The sequence below is a fragment of the Eschrichtius robustus genome, chromosome 7 (assembly GCF_028021215.1).
Source record: "Eschrichtius robustus isolate mEscRob2 chromosome 7, mEscRob2.pri, whole genome shotgun sequence".
Lineage (NCBI taxonomy): Eukaryota > Metazoa > Chordata > Mammalia > Artiodactyla > Eschrichtiidae > Eschrichtius > Eschrichtius robustus.
Window position 1 is genome coordinate 130,464,707 of NC_090830.1, and position 25,868 is coordinate 130,490,574.

The window sequence follows — 25,868 nt, forward strand, 5'->3', positions numbered from 1 at the left end:
CACCTCAACCTGCACACACAGCCCACCCAGGCTGCCCCACCACGTCCTGCCCCTGCCCTCACCCACAGCCAGCATGGACCTTGCACACGCTCAGCCTCATTCTCCCCTGCTCGGTAGGTGACTCTTGTTTTAGCTAAGGAGATCGCCTTCCCCTTCTTTTTTGTGAATGAGATAAGTGATTCTCAAAAAAATAGACCTCATGGCTTTTATTTCTTGGAGTATCTCCAAAGCTTTGGGAGAAAGAAGGGGGATAAAGAATAAATGGATAATTTCCCAAATAAGCATGCTTTTACAAGTATTTTTTACCTCATGATATGGATATAGTTCAGTAGGTTTCCATTGTTCTTAAGAAATGATATGGCTACTTTTCCTTGTCATTGTCTTCTCTTCCCATCGTTTTAAATAAATGCCCCTGCGATGAAGAATATTTTTTTGTTTGTTTGTTTGTTTGTTTTATACTGCATGTTCTTATTAGGCATCAATTTTATACACATCAGTGTATACATGTCAATCCCAATCGCCCAATTCAGCACACCACCATCCCCAGCTCACCGCAGTTTTCCCCCCTTGGTGTCCATATGTCCGTTCTCTACATCTGTGTCTCAACTTCTGCCCTGCAAACCGGCTCATCTGTACCATTTTTCTAGGTTCCACATACATGCGTTAATATACGATATTTGTTTTTCTCTTTCTGACTTACTTCACTCTGTATGACAGTCTCTAGATCCATCCACGTCTCAACAGATGACTCAATTTCGTTCCTTTTTATGGCTGAGTAATATTCCATTGTATATATGTACCACAACTTCTTTATCCATTCGTCTGTTGATGGGCATTTAGGTTGCTTCCATGACCCGGCTATTGTAAATAGTGCTGCAATGAACATTCGGGTGAATGTGTCTTTTTGAATTATTGTTTTCTCTGGGTAAATGCCCAGTAGTGGGATTGCTGGGTCATATGGTAATTCTATTTTTAGTTTCTTAAGGAACCTCCATATTGTTCTCCATAGTGGCTCTATCAATTTACATTCCCACCAACAGTGCAAGAGGGTTCCCTTTTCTCCACACCCTCTCCAGCATTTGTTGTTTGTAGATTTTCTGATGATGCCCATTCTAACTGGTGTGAGGTGATACCTCATTGTAGTTTTGATTTGCATTTCTCTAATAATTAGTGATGTTGAGCACCTTTTCATGTGCTTCGTGGCCGTCTGTATGTCTTCTTTGGAGAAATGTCTGTTTAGGTCTTCTGCCCATTTTTGGATTGGGGTGTTTGTTTCTTTAATATTGAGCTGCATGAGCTGTTTATATATTTTGGAGATCAATCCTTTGTCCGTTGATTCGTTTGCAAATATTTTCTCCCATTCTGAGGGTTGTCTTTTCGTCTTGTTTATGGTTTCCTTTGCTGTGCAAAAGCTTTGAAGTTTCATTAGGTCCCATTTGTTTATTTTTGTTTTTATTTCCATTACGCTAGGAGGTGGATCAAAAAAGATCTTGCTGTGATTTATGTCAAAGAGTGTTCTTCCTATGTTTTGCTCTAAGAGTTTTATAGTGTCCAGTCTTACATTTAGGTCTCTAATCCATTTTGAGTTTATTTTTGTGTACGGTGTTAGGGAGTATTCTAATTTCATTCTTTTACATGTAGCTGTCCAGTTTTCCCAGCACCACTTGTTGAAGAGACTGTCTTTTCTCCATTGTATATCTTTTCCTCCTTTGTCATGGATTAGTTGACCATAGGTGCGTGGGTTTACCTCTGGGCTTTCTATCTTGTTCCATTGACCTATGTTTCTGTTTTTGTGCCAGTACCATATTGTCTTGATTACTGTAGCTTTGTAGTATAGTCTGAAGTCAGGGAGTCTGATTCCTCCAGCTCCGTTTTTTTCCCTCAAGACTGCTTTGGCTATTCGGGGTCTTTTGTGTCTCCATACAAATTTTAAGATGATTTGTTCTAGCTCCATAAAAAATGCCATTGGTAATTTGATAGGGATTGCATTGAATCTGTAGATTGCTTTGGGTAGTATAGTCATTTTCACAATGTTGATTCTTCCAATCCAAGAACATGGTATATCTCTCCATCTGTTGGTATCATCTTTAATTTCTTTCATCAGTGTCTTATAGTTTTCTGCATACAGGTCTTTTGTCTCCCTAGGTAGGTTTATTCCTAGGTATTTTATTCTTTTCGTTGCAATGGTAAATGGGAGTGTTTCCATAATTTCTCTTTCAGATTTTTCATCATTAGTGTATAGGAATGCCAGAGATTTCTGTGCATTAATTTTGTATCCTGCAACTTTACCATATTCATTAATTAGCTCTAGCAGTTTTCTGGTGGCAGTTTTAGGATTCTCTATGTATAGTATCATGTCATCTGCAAACAGTGACAGTTTTACTTCTTCTTTTCCAATTTGTATTCCTTTTATTTCTTTTTCTTCTCTGATTGCCATGGCTAGGACTTCCAGAACTATGTTGAGTAATAGTGGTGAGAGGGGACATCCTTGTCTCGTTCCTGATCTTAGAGGAAATGCTTTCAGTTTTGCACCATTGAGAATGATGTTTGCTGTGGGTTTGTCATATATGGCCTTTATTATGTTGAGGTAGGTTCCCTCTATGCCCACTTTCTGGAGAGTTTTTATCATAAATGGGTGTTGAATTTTGTCAAAAGCTTTTTCTGCATCTATTGAGATGATCATATGGTTTTTATTCTTCAGTTTGGTAATGTGGTGTATCACATTGATTGGTTTGCGTATATTGAAGAATCCTTGCATCCCTGGGAGAAATCCCACTTGATCGTGGTGTATGATCCTTTTAATGTGTTGTTGGATTCTGTTTGCTAGTATTTTGTTGAGGATTTTTGCATCTATATTCATCAGTGATATTGGTCTCTAATTTTCTTTTTTTGTGGTGTCTTTGTCTGGTTTTGGTATCAGGGTGATGGTGGCCTCATAGAATGAGTTTGGGAGTGTTCCTTCCTCTGCAATGTTTTTGGAAGAGTTTGAGACGGATAGGTGTTAGCTCTTCTCTAAATGTTTGATAGAATTCACCTGTGAAGCCATCTGGTCCTGGACTTTTGTTTGTTGGAAGATTTTTAATCACAGCTTCAATTTCATTACTTGTGATTGGTCTGTTCATATTTTCTCTTTCTTCCTGGTTCAGTCTTGGAAGGTTATACCTTTCTAAGAATTTGTCCATTTCTTCCAGGTTGTCCATTTTATTGGCCTAAAGTTGCTTGTAGTAGTCTCTTAGGATGCCTTGTATTTCTGCGGTGTCTGTTGTAACTTCTCCTTTTTCATTTCTGATTTTATTGTTTTGAGTCCTCTCCCTCTTTTTCTTGATGAGTCTGGCTAATGGCTTATCAATTTTGTTTATCTTCTCAGAGAACCAGCTTTTAGTTTTGTTGATCTTTGCTATTGTTTTCTTTGTTTCTATTTCATTTATTTCCGCTCGGATCTTTATGATTTCTTTCCTTCTGCTAACTTTGGGTTTTGTTTGTTCTTCTTTCTCTAGTTTCTTTAGGTGTAAGGTTAGATTGTTTACTTGAGATTTTTCTTGTTTCTTTAGGTAGGCTTGTATAGCTATAAACTTCCCTCTTAGAACTGCTTTTGCTGCATCCCATAGGTTTTGGGTCGTCGTGTTGTCGTTGTCATTTGTCTCTAGGTATTTTCTGATTTCCTCTTTGATTTCTTCAGTGATCTCTTGGTTATTTAGTAACGTATTGTTTAGCCTCCATGTGTTTGTCTTTTTTACGTTTTCTTCCCAGTAATTCATTTCTAATCTCATAGCGTTGTGGTCAGAAAAGATGCTTGATATGATTTCAATTTTCTTAAATTTACTGAGGCTTGATTTGTGACCCAAGATGTGATCTAACCTGGAGAATGTTCCATGCGCACCTGAGAGGAACGTGTAATCTGCTGTTTTTGGATGGAATGTCCTATAAATATCACTTAACTCTATCTGGTCTATTGTGTCATTTAAAGCTTCTGTTTCCTTATTTATTTTCATTTTGGATGATCTGTCCATTGGTGTAAGTGAGGTGTTAAAGTCCCCCACTATTATTGTGTTACTGTCAATTTCCTCTCTTATAGCTGTTAGCAGTTGCCTTATGTATTGAGGTGCTCCTATGTTGGGTGCATATATATTTATAATTGTTATATCTTCTTCTTGGATTGATCCCTTGGTCATTATGTAGTGTCCTTCCTTGTCTCTTGTAACATTCTTTATTTTAAAGTCTATTTGATCTGATATGAGTATAGCTACTCCAGCTTTCTTTTGATTTCCATTTGCATGGAATATCTTTTTCCATCCCCTCACTTTCAGTCTGTATGTGTCCCTAGGTCTAATGTGGGTCTCTTGTAGACAGCATATATATGGGTCTTGTTTTTGTATCCATTCAGCAAGCCTGTGTCTTTTGGTTGGAGCATTTAATCCATTCACGTTTAAGGTAATTATCGATATGTATGTTCCTATGACCATTTTCTCAATTGTTTTGGGTATTTTTTTGTTTTTTTTGTTTTTTTAAATTTATTTATTTATTTATTTATGGCTGTGTTGGGTCTTCACTTCTGTGCGAGGGCTTTTCTCTAGTTGTGGCAAGTGGGGGCCACTCCTCATCGCGGTGCGCGGGCCTCTCACCATCGCGGCCTCTTGTTGTGGAGCACAGGCTCCAGACGCGCAGGCTCAGCAGTTGTGGCGCACGGGCCCAGCTGCTCCGCGGCATGTGGGATCCTCCCAGACCAGGGCTCGAACCCGTGTCCCCTGCACCGGCAGGCAGCTGGGTGTCCCTCTCTGGGGGTGTGGTTCCCTTCTGACACTCTGATCCCCTCTCAAAGCATTTTCTACATTTCTCGCTTCCTTAAATCACCTTGTCTCTCTGCTAAGAATTAGTATGAGCTTTCTGACAAGCTGCCAGGCATGTAGCTGGTGAATTAGAACAAAGAACCAAACTGAAAGTGACTTGAAGCCATTTTCTCCATGCCGCAGTGCAAGCCAGAGGCAAAAGAGGCTAGTTCTGTGAGGAGGTCTGGGAATGGAGGTCAGGGCCTAGGACTGCAGGTGGCCCAGGGTTTGGTTGCTGAGCCCTGGACGGTAGCCCCTCCAGGGAAGTGGGATGCACTGTCTGGGCACCAGGTCTGCCGTGTGCAGGGCAGTGGCCCCTGTGTGGCCTGCCGGGCACACCCTTGTCATCACCTATGGTCTGGCCTGACAGATCTCACACGGGATTTGGACTTCGAACTGGACCCCTCAGTCTTGCTGCCTCAGTGGGCCCATAAAAGCTGTGAGGCTGTTGACTGGTTTGGGTGCACTCGGTCATCTAGACACAGAGATAATCACCTTGACGTTGGAAATAAGCGATGTAGGGCTGCCTGGACCCCTCGGTCTGGCTGCCTGTAGAGCAGTTCCCACAGCTGTTGGAACTCCCACAACTGTGGGCACCACGAGGCCGCCAGTGTCATCTGCTCAGCTTGGCTTCCAAGTCATTGAGCTTCTATTTTAGTGTGGTCTTCTCCAGAAAAGGGGTCTTCGTGCTGAGCTCCTCTCACGCTGAACTTCCCTGAAAGATGGGCAGTTTCCCTGAAGGCATCACCCATGTACCTTGGTCCCTGAATTTCTTGGGTCTGGTGTAGCACCTTCCTTAGTGGACCACCAGGGCAGAGAAGGGTGAATACAAGTTGTAACAACAAATTCCGCAAAAACCTTTTTTATTGTGGAGACTGATTGATAGATGAGTTTGAGGTTTGCTACTCAGCTCTCCTGGACATCTCCCAGGCCGCCCTTCTCACGCCCTGGAGGGTAGGGGCCAGGCACTCAGCATCTCTCTCTCAGGAACCTGATGGGTTTGTTGCAGCACATACTGGGTGCTGAGGCTGATCATGTTTCCTCTTTCTTGCAGCTGCACAGATCAGCTCTACTACCCCAGGTGAGTCCCTGCAGCCCACCCCAAGACTCCTCTCTGGAATCCTACCCTCTCGGGTTTCCAGAAATAGAAGGAGGAGAGCATACCCCTCCTAGGGACTGATTTCCCTCTGAGGACTCTGGAATCCGTTTCAGTGACCAGCTGAATCGCCAAGACCATGGCTGTCACTCATCTTGGGCTGGAGGGCCCCTCTGGTCTCCTGTCACCTCCTGCTGCCCGTGTTCATTCAGAGAGACTGTGGAAGAAAAAGATTGTTTCCTCTGGTCATTTTGGATGAAAATAACTGTCCCAGTCATCCCATGGACAACTGTGACCGTGTTAGAAGCATGGCCGAGTAGCAGTCTTACAAACGTGTGTCTGTTAAAGAATCCTTCATGTTGAGAGCAATCCCCCAAATGATCTTCTTGCTGATCTCACAGAGGCAGCAGTGAGTGGTGGCATGAAGCGAGATCTTGATTCCCTGCCCAGGAATTGAACCTGCGTAGCCTGGATGAAAACCAGGAATCCTAGCCACCCCCCCCCCCCCCCCGGCTCTTGCCCCCGGTGAAAACGCATTTCTCACGGAGGCAAAGACTGTAAAAACAGGCACAAAGTTTATTATTAGAGACATAGCAGAACAACAAGTGGGAGAGCACACAGAGAAACTGTTTGTTAAGACAGAAGCAGGGCAGAGAAAGGGTGTGGGCGTCCCGCCTAATGAGGAGGAGTGCAGTAAGGGGGCGGTTATGTCACTTATATAGGGCAGCTCTTCCGGGTCTTTGTTTACCTCTGGCCAATTATCTGGCTTCTTTTTCCACACCTGACCTGCCCTAGGACCCTCCCCACATGCTTGCGCAACTTTTTTCCAAGATGCATTCCAGCCCAGAGGCCTATGGGACGGCCTTAGCATCACATATTATGGGGTGGCGCCCCCTCCTTTTTGACCCCCAAAGAGCCTTTCTGTGCATGTGCAATGTTTCCCTTGCCCCAAGGATGGGAAATGTATGACCTCTTGATCTTTTAACAGGGTTTAGCCCCTCTCTGTCCCTGCCATAAAAGTGACCAGTGTTCGGTTATCTACCCCATTCCTGTTGTTGTTTCTTATATTGAAGTGCAGATCTCGAAATATAGATAGGAGTCTGGTCATAAATATGTAGTCCAGAGCCCATTTGTCTCTTGCCTCAGGAAATGTAAACAGGGGGTTGGTAATGAATGTCTGGCCTGGACTCCATCTTCTTCTCACCCCAGGAAGTGTGAACAGGAGGCCAGTTGTAAATTTCTAGCCTGGAGCCCATCTTTCTCCTGCCTCATTGCCATAGTGATAATATCTGGTGCCAAAGAAGGTGGGAAGTGCTGTGTACTCCAGCCCATTTGGCCAGTCTCAGTGCAGGTGGGATGGTCAAGGCTCTGAGAAGTCCTGCAGTAAGGAAAACGATTGACTTTCTCAATCAAACTGACAACATGGAATTAAAAAATTATTCAGCAATATCCTAAAATCACTTCATTTTCTTTCTAGATTGGTGGCGTCCATCAACTCCAACCACGGAAAGTAAGTGTCACATTTTTCCACCTGACCCACAGGGCATGGGTTTCCTGTCCCCAGGTGTGGCTGTCTATGCAGCTAATGCCGGCACATGCATAGCCCACCTCAACCTGCACACACAGCCCACCCAGGCTGCCCCACCACGTCCTGCCCCTGCCCTCACCCACAGCCAGCATGGACCTTGCACACGCTCAGCCTCATTCTCCCCTGCTCGGTAGGTGACTCTTGTTTTAGCTAAGGAGATCGCCTTCCCCTTCTTTTTTGTGAATGAGATAAGTGATTCTCAAAAAAATAGACCTCATGGCTTTTATTTCTTGGAGTATCTCCAAAGCTTTGGGAGAAAGAAGGGGGATAAAGAATAAATGGATAATTTCCCAAATAAGCATGCTTTTACAAGTATTTTTTACCTCATGATATGGATATAGTTCAGTAGGTTTCCATTGTTCTTGTTTTTTTTTTAATTAATTAATTTATTTATTTATGTTTGGCTGTTTTTGGGTCTTCGTTTCTGTGCGAGGGCTTTCTCCAGTTGTGGCGAGCGGGGGCCACTCTTCATCGCCATGCGTGGGTCTCTCACTGTCGCAGCGTCTCCCGTTGTGGAGCACAGGCTCCAGATGCGCAGGCTCAGTACTTGTGGCTCACGTGCTTAGTTGCTCCTTGGCATGTGGGATCTTCCCAGACCAGGGCTCGAACCCATGTTTCCTGCATTGGCAGGCAGACTCTTAACCACTGCCCCACCAGGGAAGCCCCATTGTCTTCTCTTCCCATCGTTTTAAATAAATGCCCCTGCGATGAAGAATATTTTTATAAATAAATTTTGCATACCTCTTCAATATTTTTTTAGGACAGAAATAGATTTACTGGCTAAATTTAATATAGTGCCTTGTACATAGAATGTACTGAAGAAATACTAACTCTTATTACGTTAAATATTTTACAATCTTTGCTTTGTGTATGGTCAAATCACCATTAAGAATGGTTGTAAAATTACAGAACACTGAAAAGGATATATTAATCTCCTCACTCAGGTATTAAATATCAAATACCGAATTAATGATATTATTACAGTGAAAGGTGCTTCACAGGGAAAGTTCAGTGTGCAAGGAGGCATATTAGCAGAGTCTTTACTTGCTCAAGGGATTAGGGAAGTTCTTTACGAAGTGACACTTTTGCTGAGGCTTACAGGAGAAGCAGGTTCATTGGTAAAATGCCTTCCAGCCAGAAAGAATGCTTTGATGGTCTGCGTGGGAAGGATCGTGGCTTTTCAAATGAGTGACAGGTGGTGACAGGAGGGATTGTGGGAGAGCTGGGTGAGGGAGGGCCAGATCCTTCAGAGCTTGTGTGCAGGTTAAAACTCTTGGCTTTATGCTAAGGGCAGTGGGAGCTGCTGAAATGTTTTAAGCTAGGGAATTCCACAATCAGAAGTGTGTTTGCAGAAGATCACACGTATCTTTTCTGCCAAACTGCACTTCCCGAGGGCAGGAATTATGTCTACCATTTTCATTATTGCATCCTTATTATCTAGCATTGTGTCTGGCATTCCATAAGTAGAAAGAATAGTGAACACATGAATGGATGGATGAATGTATAATTACTATTGGCATTCTGATGTATAGTCCATATACATATACAGGCACGCACACACACACACACACACAGAAAGTACAGTATGCTTTTTACCCTATTGTATAACATCCTTTTTCACTTGAGTATATAATAAATACTTTCTTGATGGTCTTAAAGTTAACATTTTTATGGACCTGAAATTATTTCTACACCATAAAGTTTAATGGCTGCACAGTTTTCAATTCTATGGATATACCATGATTTAGTTAAATAATGACTATTCATAGGACAAAAGAAGTAATTCTTTCTAATTATATGTTACATATTTAAGTAATTACATCCAGTAATAATTTTATTTTATTTTCTAAATCTCTATTATATTTGTAGAAATCTGTAATGCATATCCTGTGTCTAAAACTTTGGCCTTATCTTTGATTATTTCCTAGTATAGAAATAAAACTTCTGAGTGGGTATACTTGAAAGGCCAAATTATATTTAAGATACACTGTTTTTTCACAGAATGAGAGGAAATATTTGCAAATTATACGTCTCATAAGAGATTTGTATCTAGAACATATAAAGAAATTTTATAAGTCAATAATAAACAGTCAAATAACCCAACTAAAAATAAGCTAAGGCTCTGAATAGATATTTCTCCATAGAAGATGGTCAACAAATGGTCACAAGTACATGAACATATGCCTAACATCATTAGCCTGAGGGAAATGTAAACCAAAACCACAAAGAGATGCCACTTCACACCCAGTAGGTTGGCTGGAATCAAAGAGTTGGATAATAATAAGTGTTGACAAGGACATGGAGAAATTGGAACACTCATACACTGCTAGTGGGAATGCAAAAAGGTACGTCCACTTTGAAATATAGTTTGGTGGTTCCTCAAATATTTAAACATCAAGTCACTATATGACCCAGCAATTCTACTCCTAGGCATATACTCAGGAGAAAAGAAAGCATATGTTCACACAGAAACTTACATGCAAATGTTCATAGATAGCAGCATTATTCCTAACAGCCCCCAAGTGGAAACAACCCAAATGTTCATCATGGTGAATGGACAAACAGAATACGGTCTATCCATACTATACAATATTATTTGGCGATACAAAGAAATGAAGTCCTGATACATGTTCATACATGTTAAAACATGGATGAACTTTGAAAAGATTATGCTAAGTGAGAGAAACCAGTCACAAAAGACCACATGTTGTATGATTCCATTTATATGAAGTGTCCAGAATAGACAAATCTATAGAGATAGAAAGTAGATTAGTGGTTGCCTAGGGCTGAAGGTATTGGGGAAAATGCAGAGTGACTGTTAATAGGTACAGGGTTTCTCTTTGGAGTCATGAAAATGTTCTAAAATTGACTGTGGTGATGATTGCAGCACTCTGAATATACTAAAAACCATGGTGTTGCATACTTTAGAAAAAATAAAAAGTTATGAATGAGGAGAAAAAACAGTTTTAAGTTAGATCACTACTGAGGAGAACATAAATATTTTTAAGTGGTCTTAATAGACCACTTATTTATTTTAATAAATAAACCAACCAATGAAAAGTTTGAATGTGCAGTATTATTTATCACTCTCTGATAAATAGTAATAGGTAATATTGTTGGGTGCTCGTTATGTGCTGGGCACTCTTCTAAAGGTTTTCATGTATTATCTCATTTCACACCTACCAGAATCTGATGAGGCAGATGCTATTACCATCCCCATTTTTCAGATGAGGAAACTGAGGCAGAGAGGATAAGTAACTCGCTCAGGTTCACAGAGCTGATAAAGGCAGAGCCGAGATGCAAGCTCAGACCTTCTGTGGCAGAAACACAGACGTTCTGTTTACACAGACCCCACTTTACACTGCTTCTTGTAAAGTGGCAGAATCTCGTGCTCCCAGGAGACACTAGGGAATAAATTATATCACAGGGTGTTCTCCACGGACCAGCACTTCTCTCACCCAAGATTTATCCCCATGTCCCTGTCTGTAATTGAACAGTGACAGCAGTGTCTTTGTTGCTTTCTTGGCACTTTTTTGCTGTAAGGGGACACATGCTCCCTCTGCAATGGAGTCACCTCCTGCCAGATAATCACTGTTCTAGCTAGGCCCATTGGGGGAAGTAGAAACTCAGATCAAGGCCTCTAATGTGGGACCAGGCCCGAGAGAGGGGACTTGTTTAAAGAAAAGTTGAGTCCTGCTGTAAGTGCAGAGGATAAACCTTGAGGACTCTCACCCAGAACAACACCCCTGAAGAGCCACCACAATGGGGATGTCCCTCTCTCTCTCCTCTCTAGGCCCCTCTTCAAGTTGTGGCGGCTTCTTATCCAGTGCCAGTGGGACATTTTCCAGCCCATCCTACCCTGGATACTACCCCAACAATGCCAACTGTGTCTGGGAAATACAAGTGAACTCCAGCTACCTCATTAACCTGGGCTTCAACAGTCTGCAGTAAGTAACACCCAGGCCATCTGGAAAAGGATGTGTCCTCCATGGAACACCTTGTGGGTTTGGGTTGTGTTCTAGGTTGTGAGGCTTTTCACTCTCACGTACTATAGACTATATTTCAGGTTGCTCTGTTCCCTACCAGGAAGCATCAGGCAATATTGGGAAGTCCTTTGATCTGATTGAGGAAGAGCAAGAAGAAAATCTTAGATTCAAGGGCATCATTCATGAAGTCCAAAATATCTATAAAATATATAAGCAACAGGAATTCTGTTGTTGACATGAATCTATTTTTCCATACAGGTTGGAGATGCACAGTAGTTGCAGGTTTGATTATGTTGAAATCTTTGATGGATCATTGAGCAGCAATGTTTCACTGAGGAAAATTTGTAATTACACCAGGGATATATTCACCTCTTCTTACAACCGAATGACTATTCGATTTCGAAGTGATGTCAGTATCCAAAACACTGGCTTTTCCGCTTGGTATAACTCCTTTCCAAGAGGTGAGTGCAAGACATAGAGAACAGACTTGTGGTTGCCAAGGGGAAGGGCTTGTGGGGAAGGGATGGATTGGGAGTTTGGGGTTAGCAGATGCAAACTACTATATATAGGGTGGATAAACAACAAGGTCCTACTGTATAGCACAGGGAACTATATTCAATATCCTGTGATAAACCGTAATAGAAAAGAATATACGTATGTATAACTGAGTCACTTTGCTGTATAGCAGAAATTAACACAACATTGTAAATCAACTATATTTCAATAAAATAAGTTTTAAAAAAGACATGAGTGCAAACTAGACCTGACCTCTGAGGCTCCGTGGATTCCTGCAGCCCCCTCTTCTACGTGCATCATGGTGTATTCAAAGAAGGGCTTCAGTGATGCTTTGCTCATCGTCCTTGTCTCACAGCTGACCATGGTAATCCAAGGCAGCAAGGTGTGGAGAATAGGTGACACACCCTGGCCTTGGGTTTGCCACCACCAACACCCTGGGCACCTGATAACTCACCTTACTGAGCCAACACCTTCCCATCTGGAGGGTGAGGGGGGCTGAGCTCTGTGATGTCTGGAGCCCTTTCCAAGTCGATCATGTAGCTGTCTGTACCCTGATCAGTGCCACTGGGTGACTCTGGGGATTTGGAAAGGACAGTGGGTTATCTGGCCTTTGGCTTTTGTTGGGGGATGTGGCCATCACCTTTTATGTCATGTGTCTTTCAGACGCCAGCTTGAGATTGGTCGATTGGAACTCCTCCCGTCGTGCATGTGCCGGGCGTGTGGAAATTTACCACGGTGGCCAGTGGGGAACAGTGTGTGATGACAGCTGGGGCATTCAGGATGCCCAGGTGGTGTGCAGACAGCTGGGGTGTGGCTATGCAGTATCAGCCCCAGGAAACGCCTATTTTGGCTCCGGCTCTGGCCCAATCACCTTGGATGACGTGGAGTGCTCAGGGGTGGAATCTAACCTCTGGCAGTGCCGGAACCGAGGCTGGTTCTCCCATAACTGTGCCCACCGCGAAGACGCTGGGGTCATTTGCACAGGTATTGCGTGATGTCATTCGCGGAAGGCCCATGTCACCTCTGACCTGCTACAGGTGGAAGCTGGAGGCCGGTGGCTGATGGTCTGTGGCTCAGTTCAGGGGGAGGGGGCAGGCAGGAGCTTGTCAGTTTGTCCCCTTGGCCTGTCCACTCCAGGAGACCTTGCAGGGGCCACTTGATCTCTGGTAGGCCTGGGGTCCTTGTACAGAACACACAGCTGTTGTCCAGTTTACTCTTACTCTCCCATTTGCTTTATGACCTTTAGCAATGAGTTAACCTCGAAGCTTCAGTTTCCTCCTTTATTAAGGGGATATGATCATGGTAGAACCTGCTTCCAATGGTGATTAGAGAATTAAAGGGATAATGCATGTAAATCCTTAGAATAGCTCTGGTCAAGTAGGAAGTGATGGTGTTATGACCTTGGCTGTGAAGCTGATGACCCCCAAGTAACGATGGATCTGGGGGAGCAGCTGTGGAAACCCACTTAGACCTCCTCCTGGTGTCACAGACCTCCACAGCAGTAGACCCTAGGTGCACTCACTGATTTCCAGCCACACTTCAGTGACTCATACTTTCTTTCTATCCCTTTTTAGGAACCTATACAACCACACCTGGTAAGTACCCGCGGTTTCATCTCACCACCCAGCTGCCCCCTCTCTGCTGCTGGTCCCCGAGCTGCAGTCATGGTGCTCACTCTCCAAAGAGTTTGCCTCTCCTGCTGCTTCCGGCACGTGGCATCGCCTGCAGCTGATGTCCCAACCCCAGGAGGGCTGAACCTCTCTCTAGGCTCTTCTTTGTCCTTTAGTAGCCTGGCCAGCCTAAGATTCGGATCTCTGGTCAGTCCCTAGGCGAGGCTGCCCCCCCTCCCCCGTGTAGATACCACCCCTCCCCTTGGACACTAGCCCCTGGGCAGTGCTGGCTGGCTGGAGCCTGCTTCATCTCTGAGCTCGGTGTGTAATCAGCAAGAGCTCCTGACTGGCTGCTCTTGAGCTGCTGCTCAACACCCCCCCTCCCCCCCAGCTCCCCAAGATCTTTCCTCTGCGTCCCCACCCTCCCCTCCTCACCACCTGGCTTCCTGCAGCAGCAGCAGCTTCAGGCTGGCCCTCCCCTCTTTTCCATTCTCTGCAGTGCAGCTAGGGGCATCTTTACAAGATGCCAAGGTCAGTCCCAACCTTGGGGACTGATTCCTCAGGGCCTTCTGGTCACAGATCCTCACTGCTCAGGACAACCTCTGGGGCTCTGCACAATTCTCTCCTGTTGTCTGGTTAGTTCCCGCCATCCCTCCTGTCCCTGCTGCATGCACGCTGAGGTTCCCCAAATGTGCCAGGTACACCTAGTTTCCTTCGCACACACTGTTCTCTCTGCCTGGAACACCCTTTCTCCCTTTTTGCCTCGCCTCCCTGATTGTCCACCCACCCTTTCCCTGCTCAGTCTGGGTCAGGAGCCAAAGCTCCAGGCTCCCACCGCCTCCTGGGCTTTGCTCCACCACAGTCCCAGCCCATGACGCTGGGATTGGCTCTTTTCCATCCTCTCCTCTAGGCTGTGTGGTCCCTGAGGGCAAGGCCTGTATCCAGCATTCACTGTGAACCTAGGGTTGGCACATTTCCAGGCACAGAGCCAGCAAGGACTCAACAGTTGTGTCAAGGGTACCGGGAAACTGATCATTATGTTTTCTCTTTGTCAACAGATCCTGTTTACAACCTCACCCGCCCAGCCAGTAAGTTCTGAGCTCCCTGACAAGTCCCCTTTCCCTTCTCCTCGGTGACAGTGACACTGGGGAGGGACGAGGAGAATGACGAGGAGATGGTTGCCCTGAGTCCAGCCTCTGTGGAGGGGCACCCCGCTGACCATCAGTGCGTAGTTTGGGTCTAGGCACCTCCTGGTGGGTTTCTGTCTTGGGAATTGTTTAAAAACTCGCCCCCAGGTGACTGTGCAGTGTGCACTGTAGGTCATCAGTGTTTCCATTTTATCCCAACAGCAAATTATACCTGCGGAGGCTTCCTGTCCCAATCTTCAGGGAGCTTCTTCAGCCCATTCTACCCTGGGAACTATCCAAACAACGCCAAGTGTGTGTGGGACATTGAAGTTCAAAACAACTACCGTGTGACTGTGGTCTTCAGAGATGTCCAGTAAGTGTGTGTGAGGGACCTTGCAGACACTGTAGAAGGGGATAAATGGCACCTAGCACTTCAGGAGAGATGTTGGCCCCGTTGACATTTTTTTCATATGGGTTCCATTTTCGACTGAGCACAGAGGTAGCACCAGGACCAGAGCCCTGGTTTCAAGTTGCACCTATGTCACTAGTTTCCTGTGTGACCACGGGAAATCACTTAATTCACCTTAGCCTCAAGAGAGGAGAATAAAATAACTGCTCTCCTACCCTTGCTGGTTACTGGGAGGGTCACAGGAGAGAAATATATGAAAATACTTGGACGATGTTATCCAGTGGGAGGGATTATAGTTAGGAGTACTAATAATTATTATTATTACAATAATTATTATAGTAGTAATAATAATAATAACAATAATAATTGTTAGGAGTAATAAGAAGAAGAATCCTGTTAACAACCACACCCTTTTCGCTCTACTCCCTTTTCGCTCTACTCCCTCCTTTTTTTGGGTGAGTTTCGGGCAGAGGAGGAGAAATCCCTGCAGCAGAGGTTAGGTTATCTGTTCCTCATCCAATGAAGAGTGGGAATCCTTGTTTTAAGTGGAGGAGACTTCATCAGCACGACAGTGATACATGATTGGTTCAAGGAGGGGGGTGACCACAGCGAGTCACCAGTAGTTTCTAGAGTCCTGGGAAGGGGGTACCGTAATTTCTCCTCTAACAGCCACCACTGAACAAAGTAGTTTTCTCTCTTGATTCCTGGTTGCAGTGGCCTTGGGAGTCTCTGCCTTGGAAATTTGTGTGGGGTTTTGTGAAAGGTACAATATTATTTTAATTTCTTCATCGTTACAATTCGTACTGGATTGTGGGGACTGTATGAAATCCTTTGGAGAAAGGTTGACCGTGACTGGTTCTGAGTCAGCATCTTAATAACAACGACCACCATTTGTGACATTTTATGAAGCACTTTTCCATATATTAACATTGTTTGAGCCTCACGACGGCTTTCTTCAGTATACATGGGTAGGGAGATTTCACCTTCGTAAATAAGAAACCTGAGCTGCAGAGAGGCTATTTGACTTGCCCAGTATTTTTTTGTTCAATTATTTGTTTCTCTCCCTATGAATTCATGGATTTTAAAAAATTCTATGGGAAACTGGGGTCTTTTTGATCAAAGAAAAAGTCTAAGGTAGGATGTGATCCTTTCTCACGTGATGCAAAAGGCTGTCAGGAGAGGGGCTGTAGATCTCATATGTGTGACCCCAAAAGGCAGGGCTAGAACCACGTGTGGAGGTCATGGGAAGATGAATCTCCGCCCGATTTAAGAAAGTCTCACAAACTGGTGGTTACCAGTGGGGAGAGGGATTGGAGGAGGGACAGTACAGGGGGAGGGGATTAAGAGGTAGAAACTGTTATGTATAAAATAAGCTACAAGGATACATTGTATCAATACAATGCAGGGAACATACCCAATATTTTATAATAACTATAAATGGAGTATAACCTTTAAACATTGTGAATCACTATATTGTACACCCGTAACTTGTATAATATTGTACATCAACTATACTTCAATAAAAAAAGGAAATCTATTACTTTCAATTAATTTTGTCAGAGTTTCTGGCTTAGAGGTGTGATGCCTCTCACGGAGATCTGACCCCCTGCATCAAATCCTGGTTAAAAGTGAAGCCAGAACTGTGTGTTGTGTCTCTGCAGGCTTGAAGGCGGCTGTAACTACGATTATATTGAAGTGTTTGACGGCCCTTACCACAGTTCCCCTCTGCTCGCCCGGGTTTGTGATGGGGCAAGGGGCTCCTTCACCTCGTCATCCAACTTCATGTCCATTCGCTTCATCAGCGATGGCAGCGTCACGAAGAGAGGGTTCCAGGCTGAATACTACTCCAGACTTTTCAATGGGAGCACAAGTAAGTCCCCGTCCGTCTGGGTGGGGCCCCTCAGAGTGACTTCTGCTGCTCAGCCTTCCCGTGGCTGTGAAATGAGAAATGATGGCCGCCTTTTCAGGTCACCAAGGCTCCATCTGGTGCAGAAAGGGGCCAAGAGCAGTGGGTCTTGGGACTCTGGCTCCCAGACATGGCCGATGGGTGGCACGTTGGCCTTTCCGTGGTCAGCAGAGATGAAGTAGAAGGGCAAGGTGATGCTTTCAACAGATAGTGAGATGTCAGTGCCAAGGGCAGAGGGATCACCTGGCTTGAGGCCTTGTGGCCTTCCCAGCGTGTGGGACACTGTGACCTTGTCCTGAGACCTAGCACATTCGGCTGCTGCCTGAAGATGGTCTGAGCTGGTCACTCAGCCACGTCGAGCAGAGGCTGATGGCCACGGTTTGAGCTGTTAAGTGGACTGATGTACAGATTGGCCAGGGGCCGGGCGAGGTGAGGTACTGGCTCCCTTTGAGGTCAGGATTTTAAGCACCGACCTGCCCCTTAGCTAAAGGACCTATGTTTAGGTCCATAGCTAAGGATGTTGATTTTCCGACATCCCCGCAATTCAACCCGAGCGTTACTTTACTATATGGATAAGCGGCAACTTGGCAAAACATGTTGCTGGTTTCACACCCTGCCTTCACTTCTCCATCAGAGGAATCCTAGCCCCTGTGCCCTCGAGGGGTCTCACGAGAGTGAAACTGACTTGAGCCCCAGGGCACCTGGCGTGGTGGTGAGCCGTGTCCGCAGGCAGACCATCTGCCAGCCATCTCAATCTCTGCACCTTTCTGTGGGCTTGGGGGGGCGCTGACACTGACCGCACTGTCTACCCTCGGCCCCCAGAGCTGCTTTGCCTGCAGAATCACATGCGAGCCAGCGTGAGCGTGGGCTACCTCCTGTCCCTGGGCTACTCTGCCAGAGACCTTGTCATTCCCGGCTGGAACAGGAACTACCAGTGTCAGCCCCAGATTGCTTCGAGCCAGGTGACCTTCACAGTTCCCTACTCCGGCTGTGGCACCATCCAGCAGGTAAGCCTGGAGCTTCTCCCTCTCCCTCCTGCTGAGCCAGCTTTCTTACAGTGCCCTGCGCTGTGCTTTGTGAATTCCGGGGACCCAGAAAACATGAGTATGGTATAACCAGAACGTAATCGGGCTGAAGATATAAATCCGTCCCTTGGTGCCATGGCGTAGCTGCAGCCATGTCCAAATAGAAGGAAGGAAAGTCAGTGGGGAGGAGGTTTTCCCACATTGTCCACCAGAGAGGGTGCCTGGCAGGCTGCTATCACTTTGGCAAGAGCGATAGCAGCTCCCAGGGGCAGCTCCAGGTTCTGAAGGGCCTGGAGCTTCTACAGGTTGGTGTTGGGATGGGCGAGAGAGGCAGGTGCCTCATTCATGGAAAGAATGCAAGCATATCTTAGTTTTAGAAATCTTACAAAAACACATGGCTGTGCCAGTGCATTGCTGAGCCCCGGAAGAGCCTGGGCAGGGGGGCCCTGAAGCTTAAGTTTCGTTAGCTTCGCAGTAAATTGGCCTCTGCAGCTATCATTTGTTGAGCTGTCTCCACCTGGGGTGACCAGTTGTCTCGGTTGACCTGGGACTTTGCAGATTTTAGCATGGAGAAGTCTCATGTCCCAGGAAACTCCTTAATCCTGTCACCCTACAAGTGGCAGACACTGAGATTAGTCTGTGTCAAACTCCCCCAAATCCCCACCAAGATGATGCAAGTCTCCCCTCATTGTCATCCTACTTGAAAAACAGGGAGACTGGGCTTTGAGGCGTCAAGCAGGTTGCTTAAAGCTACTTAGCCAGGAAGCGGTAGGGCCAACGCCAGACTCTGAGAATCTCAAAAATGTGGCACTGAGTGAAAGAAGCCAGGCATGCAAGATTACCCACCCTGTGATGTCATTTCTATGAAATTTGTGTACGATAGTGAGCCGACCTGGCGGGAGGGGACTGCCTGCAAAGGGGCAGGATGGAGCTGTTTGAATTAATGAGAGTGTTGAGTCTTTTACTGTCAAACCCCACCGAATGGTAAACTTAGAGTTGTTGCATTTAATTTTATGTAAATTCATTTTAAATTCTGCACTCTAAGTTCTGAATTTTTGGCTGACACCTAAGTAATCAAGATTTTATCTGTCAGGGAACAGACACAGCGCAAATACTTTTATTAGGTTTAGGACCGCAGTAAATATACAGCACAAAATTCTCAACTACGTACAATGTGTGTGACACACGCGATCAGAGGCTTTGCCCGTCACCAAAGACGTACCGTACATTTGCCGCGTGCCAAGCTAGGTGCTATGAGGGTGCTGTTCATTATCTGGCAAGGTCACAAGGAACCGTGAGAGAGGGAGGGGACACTCGTTTAGCTAACCAGATGGGCCTGTCAGCCACAGGTGGGTGCCCGGGCCCGAGGGTCTGCAGTTGCCACTGTGGCCCCCCAGCTCCCATTGGACAGTCCCTACAGACACCAGATCTCCTTCTGATAGGAGCTGACTGGGTCAGGGAGGCTTATATGCAGAGAAGGGTACAGATGAGTCACGCCCTGCAAACGTTCTAGTGGACCTGGATTTTACATTTCGCCCTGTCAACCAGTCGTGTTGGATTCTGGTTTGTCCTGAGTTCAGTCAGTGGGAATCAGTCTACCAAAGGTGACCACCCCTCCCAGTTCCAAACATGCAGCCTGGAGCCTCTGACATCTGAGCCATCCTATCTGTGTTCCTTCATCTCCAATAGGAGCTGCCAAAGCCACGGGCCAGCCCTGGTCTTCTACTCTGGCTGGTGGTGGGCAGCACAGGCTACATTCTGATTCCTCTGCTTATTTAAATACCTGTATCCCCTAGCAAACCGTGCCTCCAGGGCAGGCTGATGTTTCATTCACCTTTGCAACTGCCAGTGCCCCTGGCGTGGAGCCTAAGCCTTTATAATCAGATTATTAAGGGCTAGTATGCGTGCCAGGCACTGAACTAAGAGTTCCACAAGACTTTCAAAATTCTCGAGACAACTTCTATTCCCATTTAATTGTGAGGAAACAGAAGCTTGCAGAGGTTAAGCCACTTGCCCAAGGCCACATGATCACGAACTGTGGAGCCGGGATTCAAAGGCAGGACGGTATGACCCGTAGCTGGGACTTTCTGCATCTCCTCCAGGTGCCCCGTTTAGTGGGTGTCTGACAAACGTTGGCTCGTGTGTCTGAATAGGCGAGGTCTCCCCACCACAGGAGTGGGATGCCAGGCGGAAGAGGCCGAGTCTCTGTGGGATAGCCGTTGACATGTCTGCCAGACTCCCACTCCATCCCAAGTGCCTTGCACACTGAGCAGACGTCTAATAATGAATTTTAATTTAAAATCAGAACAGTTTCTGATGATCAAGAAATAAACCTGCACCCCACTTTCATTGTTTGGCGTGCATTCAGAATCTAGCTTGACCATGGAAACCACAGGCAAATGTGGATTCAAGAACACTTTCATGTGAATGTACAGAGTTCAATTGAAGGCACCTCAGCTTGTCTTTGAAGGAGTAACAAGGTGGCAACATTTATATGGTTTATTGCAATAACCACTGGCACTCCAATATAAAGCCCCCCCCCCTTTTTTAAGAAAATATAAAGGCAGAAAACACAGTGTACTTCCCATGAAGGAATGGATGCGTAGAGCCCATCCTAGGCCCTTTGCCAGACATGAGTCCAAAGTGCGGGCTCTGGCGTCCCCTGCAGGCCAGAGCCTCCCTCTGACGGGAGAAAAGGGAAACCCACGGTCAGAGAGTAGGCAAGGGTCCCAGGGTGGCAAGACCACTTTAGATAGTTGTTAAACTTTCCTCTTTTCACATGTCTTTCTGGAAGGGACAAACTCAGAGCTGAATTTTGCAACTTCAGACATGAAGTGAAAGCCTCTCCAACACACGCTGCTCTAAAGAATAATTATATTTAGGTTGTACAAGTGCTGGCTTCAGAAGGGAACTTGTCTAATCTCCCAAATGGCCAGGAATGAACTTTTGCTCCTGACAGCGCATATGACTAAATGTCACTCAATGACAAACTTGCTATTCTTTTTTTTTTTTTTTTTTTTTTTAAGAGTAAGGTTGTCTTACATTTTAGGGCTTCTATTGAGGCCACTATGGTGTTATTTTTGTGCCTGTCCTTGCAGAGGCACCCACGGCTGGTGGGAACTCGTACCAGGCAAGGACAGGTTTGCTTATGACCATCACAGCATGGGGGAGGGAAAGAGTGCGCCACGCCCAGTCTCCAACTGGAGATGCTGCTCTTGTGCTCACCTCACCTGCGGCCAGATGATCATGACCGTGGGGCTTCCAGGGGCACTTGCTCACCTGTGTCCTCTTGGCCATCTGGGCTGGTTGCTCCTGGCACCACCCTTCTTTCATCACAAGTACTTTTGCTGGACTTCGGTCCCCTGGACCTTTCCTCCATTCCATGGATCTTTATTGATGCTACTGATGCTATAGTTAACACTACACCAAGCCCTGGGAAGAGAGAGATGCTTAGACATCACCCTTTCCTTGAAATGCTGACAGACCACCAGGTGTGAGACTCTTGTCTCTGGAAAGGTCACTCTTATGAGACGTTAGGCACATCAAACAGCATAGAGACCAACATTCTTATGAATTTGCTGCTTCATGAAAGGCACAGCAGGAAATGGTCCTGTGGTTTGGGGAGTGGAGAAGCAAAGCGTGACAGGAAGTGCTCCAGCATTGCCATGGCCCCCATTCCAACCCTCCCCCCACACACACACATACCACCACCTCGTTGTCCATATGAGCCTCTGGGGAATCTCCTGCCCCAGAGGTCAGAGACCTGCCGCAGCCATAACTCTGGATCTCTGTTGCTTCAGGCTCCAGCAGCTTCAGACACCAAACTGCAATAACTACTGACCCATCCAAACAGCACAGTGAAAACGAATCCCACTAGCCCCTCCCACGACTGCCTCCCCTGATTTCTCCCAGCAAGAGCGAGAAAAATAGAACAAGCCAGAAGGGCCCTGAGCCATGGAGACCAAACTCTGCTTAGTCATACAGCAGGGGTAGGGGGTCATCCAGACGCCCCCATCTTTCCATAAGCAGCAGCTCCTGGGAGGCACCAACACACTGTGGTCCCCATCACGTGGCAGAGGAAAGGGGATGTGTGAAAGGAGGGAGTCTTGCTGGTGAAGTGTATCCATCCCAGGTAATGGTAGCCATGGTGATAGGCATGTGCCATCTCTGTGTGGTTCTGGGAGGGTTTTGAAATCTTGCAGCGTCACTTCAGTCTCATTCTCACCCAAACCAGCAACGAGATTCCCTTAGTAGGTGACGTTTGCCTGACTCTGCTCGCCTGCCTGTCTCTCCCAGGTGGATAATGATACCATCACCTACTCCAACTTCCTCAAAGCAGCTGTTTCGAGTGGCATCATCAAGAGGAGGAAGGACCTCCTCATTCACATCAGCTGCAAAATGCTCCAGAACACTTGGGTTAACACGATGTACATTGCTAATGACACCCTCGAGATCAAGAACATACAATACAGCAATTTTGACGTGAACATTTCCTTTTATACATCCCCTTCATTCTTATATCCCGTGACCAGCAGCCCATACTATGTGGACCTGAACCAGGATTTGTACCTTCAGGCTGAAATCCTCCATTCTAACGCCTCCCTGGCCTTATTTGTGGACACCTGTGTGGCGTCACCAGATCCCAATGACTTTACATCTTTGACTTATGATCTCATCCGGAGTGGGTAAGGAGTGTCTTCATGGGGTGGACTTCAGCCTTTACCTGATAATTCACACACAACCAGCCCAGAGCTCAAGGGAGGCAGATTGGGCTCCCAGTAGCTCAAGCATAACCAGCCAGGCTGTCCTCTCTGGGCATCTGGAGAACTGAGTGGCCATCAAGCAGGTTAGCTATAAAGTAAAATTAGACCAAGTGACTGAACTCCAGGCAAGCCTTAATATTAAAAAGACATGCCTGTAGTGGGAAAACGTTGTTTTTGAAGCAGATGGAGGTTGAGATGCCAGCTCTGCCCCGTCCCAGCTGCATCACTCTGGACAGGCAATAGCACCTCTCTGAACCAGTTTCTGCAGCCATCAAATGAGCGTAGTGGAGCCCATATCACAGTCTGTTGGAAGGATTAACCAAGGAGGAGATGGGGTGCCGCACAAAGAGCATGCCCAGCAGGTGGTCCACAAGGAATGTTGTGAAGGCAGCAGGCGGTCCCCTGACCGCCACCCTCTGAGGAGGACGCCCAGCCCATGGGGTGGGTGGCGTGAGGACGGCAGTGCCTTGCTGAGAGCTGACGGTGACTCCTCTCCTCCTGCAGGTGTGTGAAGGATGAAACATACCGATCCTACCAGCAGCCCTCACCCAACGTCCTCCGCTTCAAGTTCAGTTCCTTCCACTTCCTGAGCCGCTTCCCTTCCGTGTACCTGCAGTGCAAGATGGTCGTGTGCAGGGCGTACGATGCCTCGTCCCGCTGCAGCAGAGGCTGCATCGTGAGGGCCAAGAGGGGCGTGGGCTCCTACCAGGAGAAGGTGGATGTCGCCCTGGGACCCATCCTGCTGCAGGTCCCGCACGCTGAGAAGAGGAGCCTGGGTAGGTGGCCATCTTCCCACCCCGCCATCTGCCGGGGCCCAGGCCCGTGAACCACGGGGACTTGGGATGCTTCCGTGGGTGTCCCGTTTCCCCTCGAATAGGGCTCCTGTGCTACCCTGCGCGATATGAAGTGGAGCTAGACCTGGTTCTCACCTTCTTCCGAGAGCTTCTGGTCCGTGGGGGATGCGTGTGTAGGGTTTGGTCAAGACAGTTCTAATGTGGGACACAGAACACCTGACACTTTTACCCTCTGGGTTCTGAATACCCAACCTCACACTCCTCATCTATAAAACAAAAACGTTAATACTTACCTCTTAGGACTGTTGAGAGGGTTATACAAAATACTGTTAGTTCCACTGCTCTGGCCCCTGCCTGGTATAAGTCACCGGCTACAAAGAACGGTGATTTTGTTACTATCGTTATTGTCACCAATGTTAACATTAATCATCACGTTATTACTTATAATGATGATGACAAACTGTAGCCCTGGAGTAGTGCGATCAGGGTCTGGGCAGGGCCGTGCAGATCCAGGCAGGACTGGTTTATTCTCACGGCTCCCAGGGGTTGATCCTGGAAAAGCCATTTCATTTTCCCCATCTAGAACGGGGAGCAGATTTCCCACTGTGCTGTTCTGTTGTGCGTGTGGGTGAGGAAATGTTTGCCGAGGGATTCCCATGATTTCTGGTCCAGGCCGGGCCAGGTCAACAAGTGTGGTGGCATTGGTGACAGGGGCAGATGTGGGGCAGCACTAGTCACAAATCCTCCAGCAGTCACAGGGCTTCACCCCACAGAGGATCTTTGACAGCTCGCTCCCCTCAGGGCCCAGATTCAGGCCCTCCCCTGGAAGTCTGGCTGCTTCCAGGCTCTTCCCTCCCATATTCAACATTCCAGGCATCTTTGGAAGACCTATTATGTGCCAGGAGACAGAGAACTAAATACATCAAAATCCTTGCCCTGAGGAGCTTCCATTCCAGCAGGAGGGGACACAGTGCAGTCATAAGTCACCTGCATAGTACCCACCATGGGGACTGGAGCTACAAGAGAGAAGGAAGGCAGGGCAGGGGGAGGGGCAAAGGCGGCCGATGGGGACGCTGTTCATGTCTCTCCTTTTCCTTCTCTTCCCACCGACACTGCGGTAGCTTAAGGCTGGTGTCCCTCTTGCTGGGACCTTTGTACCCATTTCCCAAATGGGCTCAAATGCCCCGACTCACTCTCCTCCCATCCATCGGGAGCCTTCAGCCAGATATATTATGCCAAAGCCCAGCTCTGACTTCCTGTTCACAAACCTTCTTTGCTCCTGTTGGCTGACAAGACACCGTGAAGTCTGCCAGGGCTGACACTCAGCTGCTCTTTGGGGTCTGACCTCAGTTTCCTGAAAGGCACTCTTTTCTCCCTTCTTTTCCCCGCCCACCAAACAGTTCTGATTGCCATCACCCTGCCCTGGGACCCCCATCCTTACTTCTCTCCCCTCTCCTTCGCAGACCGGCCAGAGGTTGACCTGGAAGAGGAGGCCAGCGCCCAGGGGAGCTACCACAGTGCCACCATCCTTGCTGGGGCCTTCCTGGTCGTGCTCTTGGCCGTAGCAGCCTTCGCACTGGGGAGGAGCACCCGTGGTGTCCGTGGCCTGCCCCTGAGCTCTAGGATGTGAAGCAGGAGAACACACACGATGCTCGGACGCAGGGCCCCATGCTCCAGAGCCCGTACGAGGAGGGAAGAAACCAGTGTCCAGAGCTTGGCACCCAGAGCACCCAACTCTGGCCCAGGCGCACAGTGGTGGGTGGAGGTGGGGGTGAGAAAGATGGGAGCAGGTTTTCCCAGAAACACAGACTTGGTGCCGGGACAAAATGTCAGGCAAGCAGGTGCTGGAACCTAAAATCCCACGTGAAGCAGTTAGCCGCACACTGGGAGCGGCAGCGCTTGTTGTAGATAGAATTTCTTTTCTGACTTTTTATGAACCAGCTTCTTTGGCCTGTAGTGTATATCTTAGCCTTTTCTTATTATAGGACAAGCCAAATAAAGAACTTTTTTCAAAGCAAATGTCGGTTTGGTCACTGTTCCCAGCGCCACATCTAAGCACTGATCCCCTCATGTGAGGTAGACAGGTACCGTGGGCTCCCACAAGGAGTGAGAAAGGCCACGGGGCCCTGCCCTGTCGTGCCCTGAGGCGGAGGAGAGTGTGCAGTGAGCAGTGGACAGGTGGGGGTGAGACAGCTTCACCGCATCCCCCACGCACAGCCCCT

General features: G+C 47.0%; 1 protein-coding gene across 1 annotated transcript in view; it reads left to right on the forward strand.

Annotated features, from left to right (window-relative positions):
* Positions 1–25,641, forward strand: part of DMBT1 (deleted in malignant brain tumors 1) — a 148,589-nt gene extending 122,948 nt beyond the window's left edge. Inside the window, 11 exon segments of the mRNA XM_068547921.1 lie at positions 11,304–11,457; positions 11,755–11,957; positions 12,676–12,996; positions 13,587–13,607; positions 14,681–14,710; positions 14,972–15,122; positions 16,820–17,028; positions 17,887–18,071; positions 22,386–22,774; positions 23,357–23,628; positions 25,110–25,641. Coding sequence (XP_068404022.1) covers positions 11,304–11,457; positions 11,755–11,957; positions 12,676–12,996; positions 13,587–13,607; positions 14,681–14,710; positions 14,972–15,122; positions 16,820–17,028; positions 17,887–18,071; positions 22,386–22,774; positions 23,357–23,628; positions 25,110–25,276 — 2,102 coding nt within the window. The 3' untranslated portion in view covers positions 25,277–25,641.
* Positions 25,642–25,868: the final 227 nt, after the last annotated feature.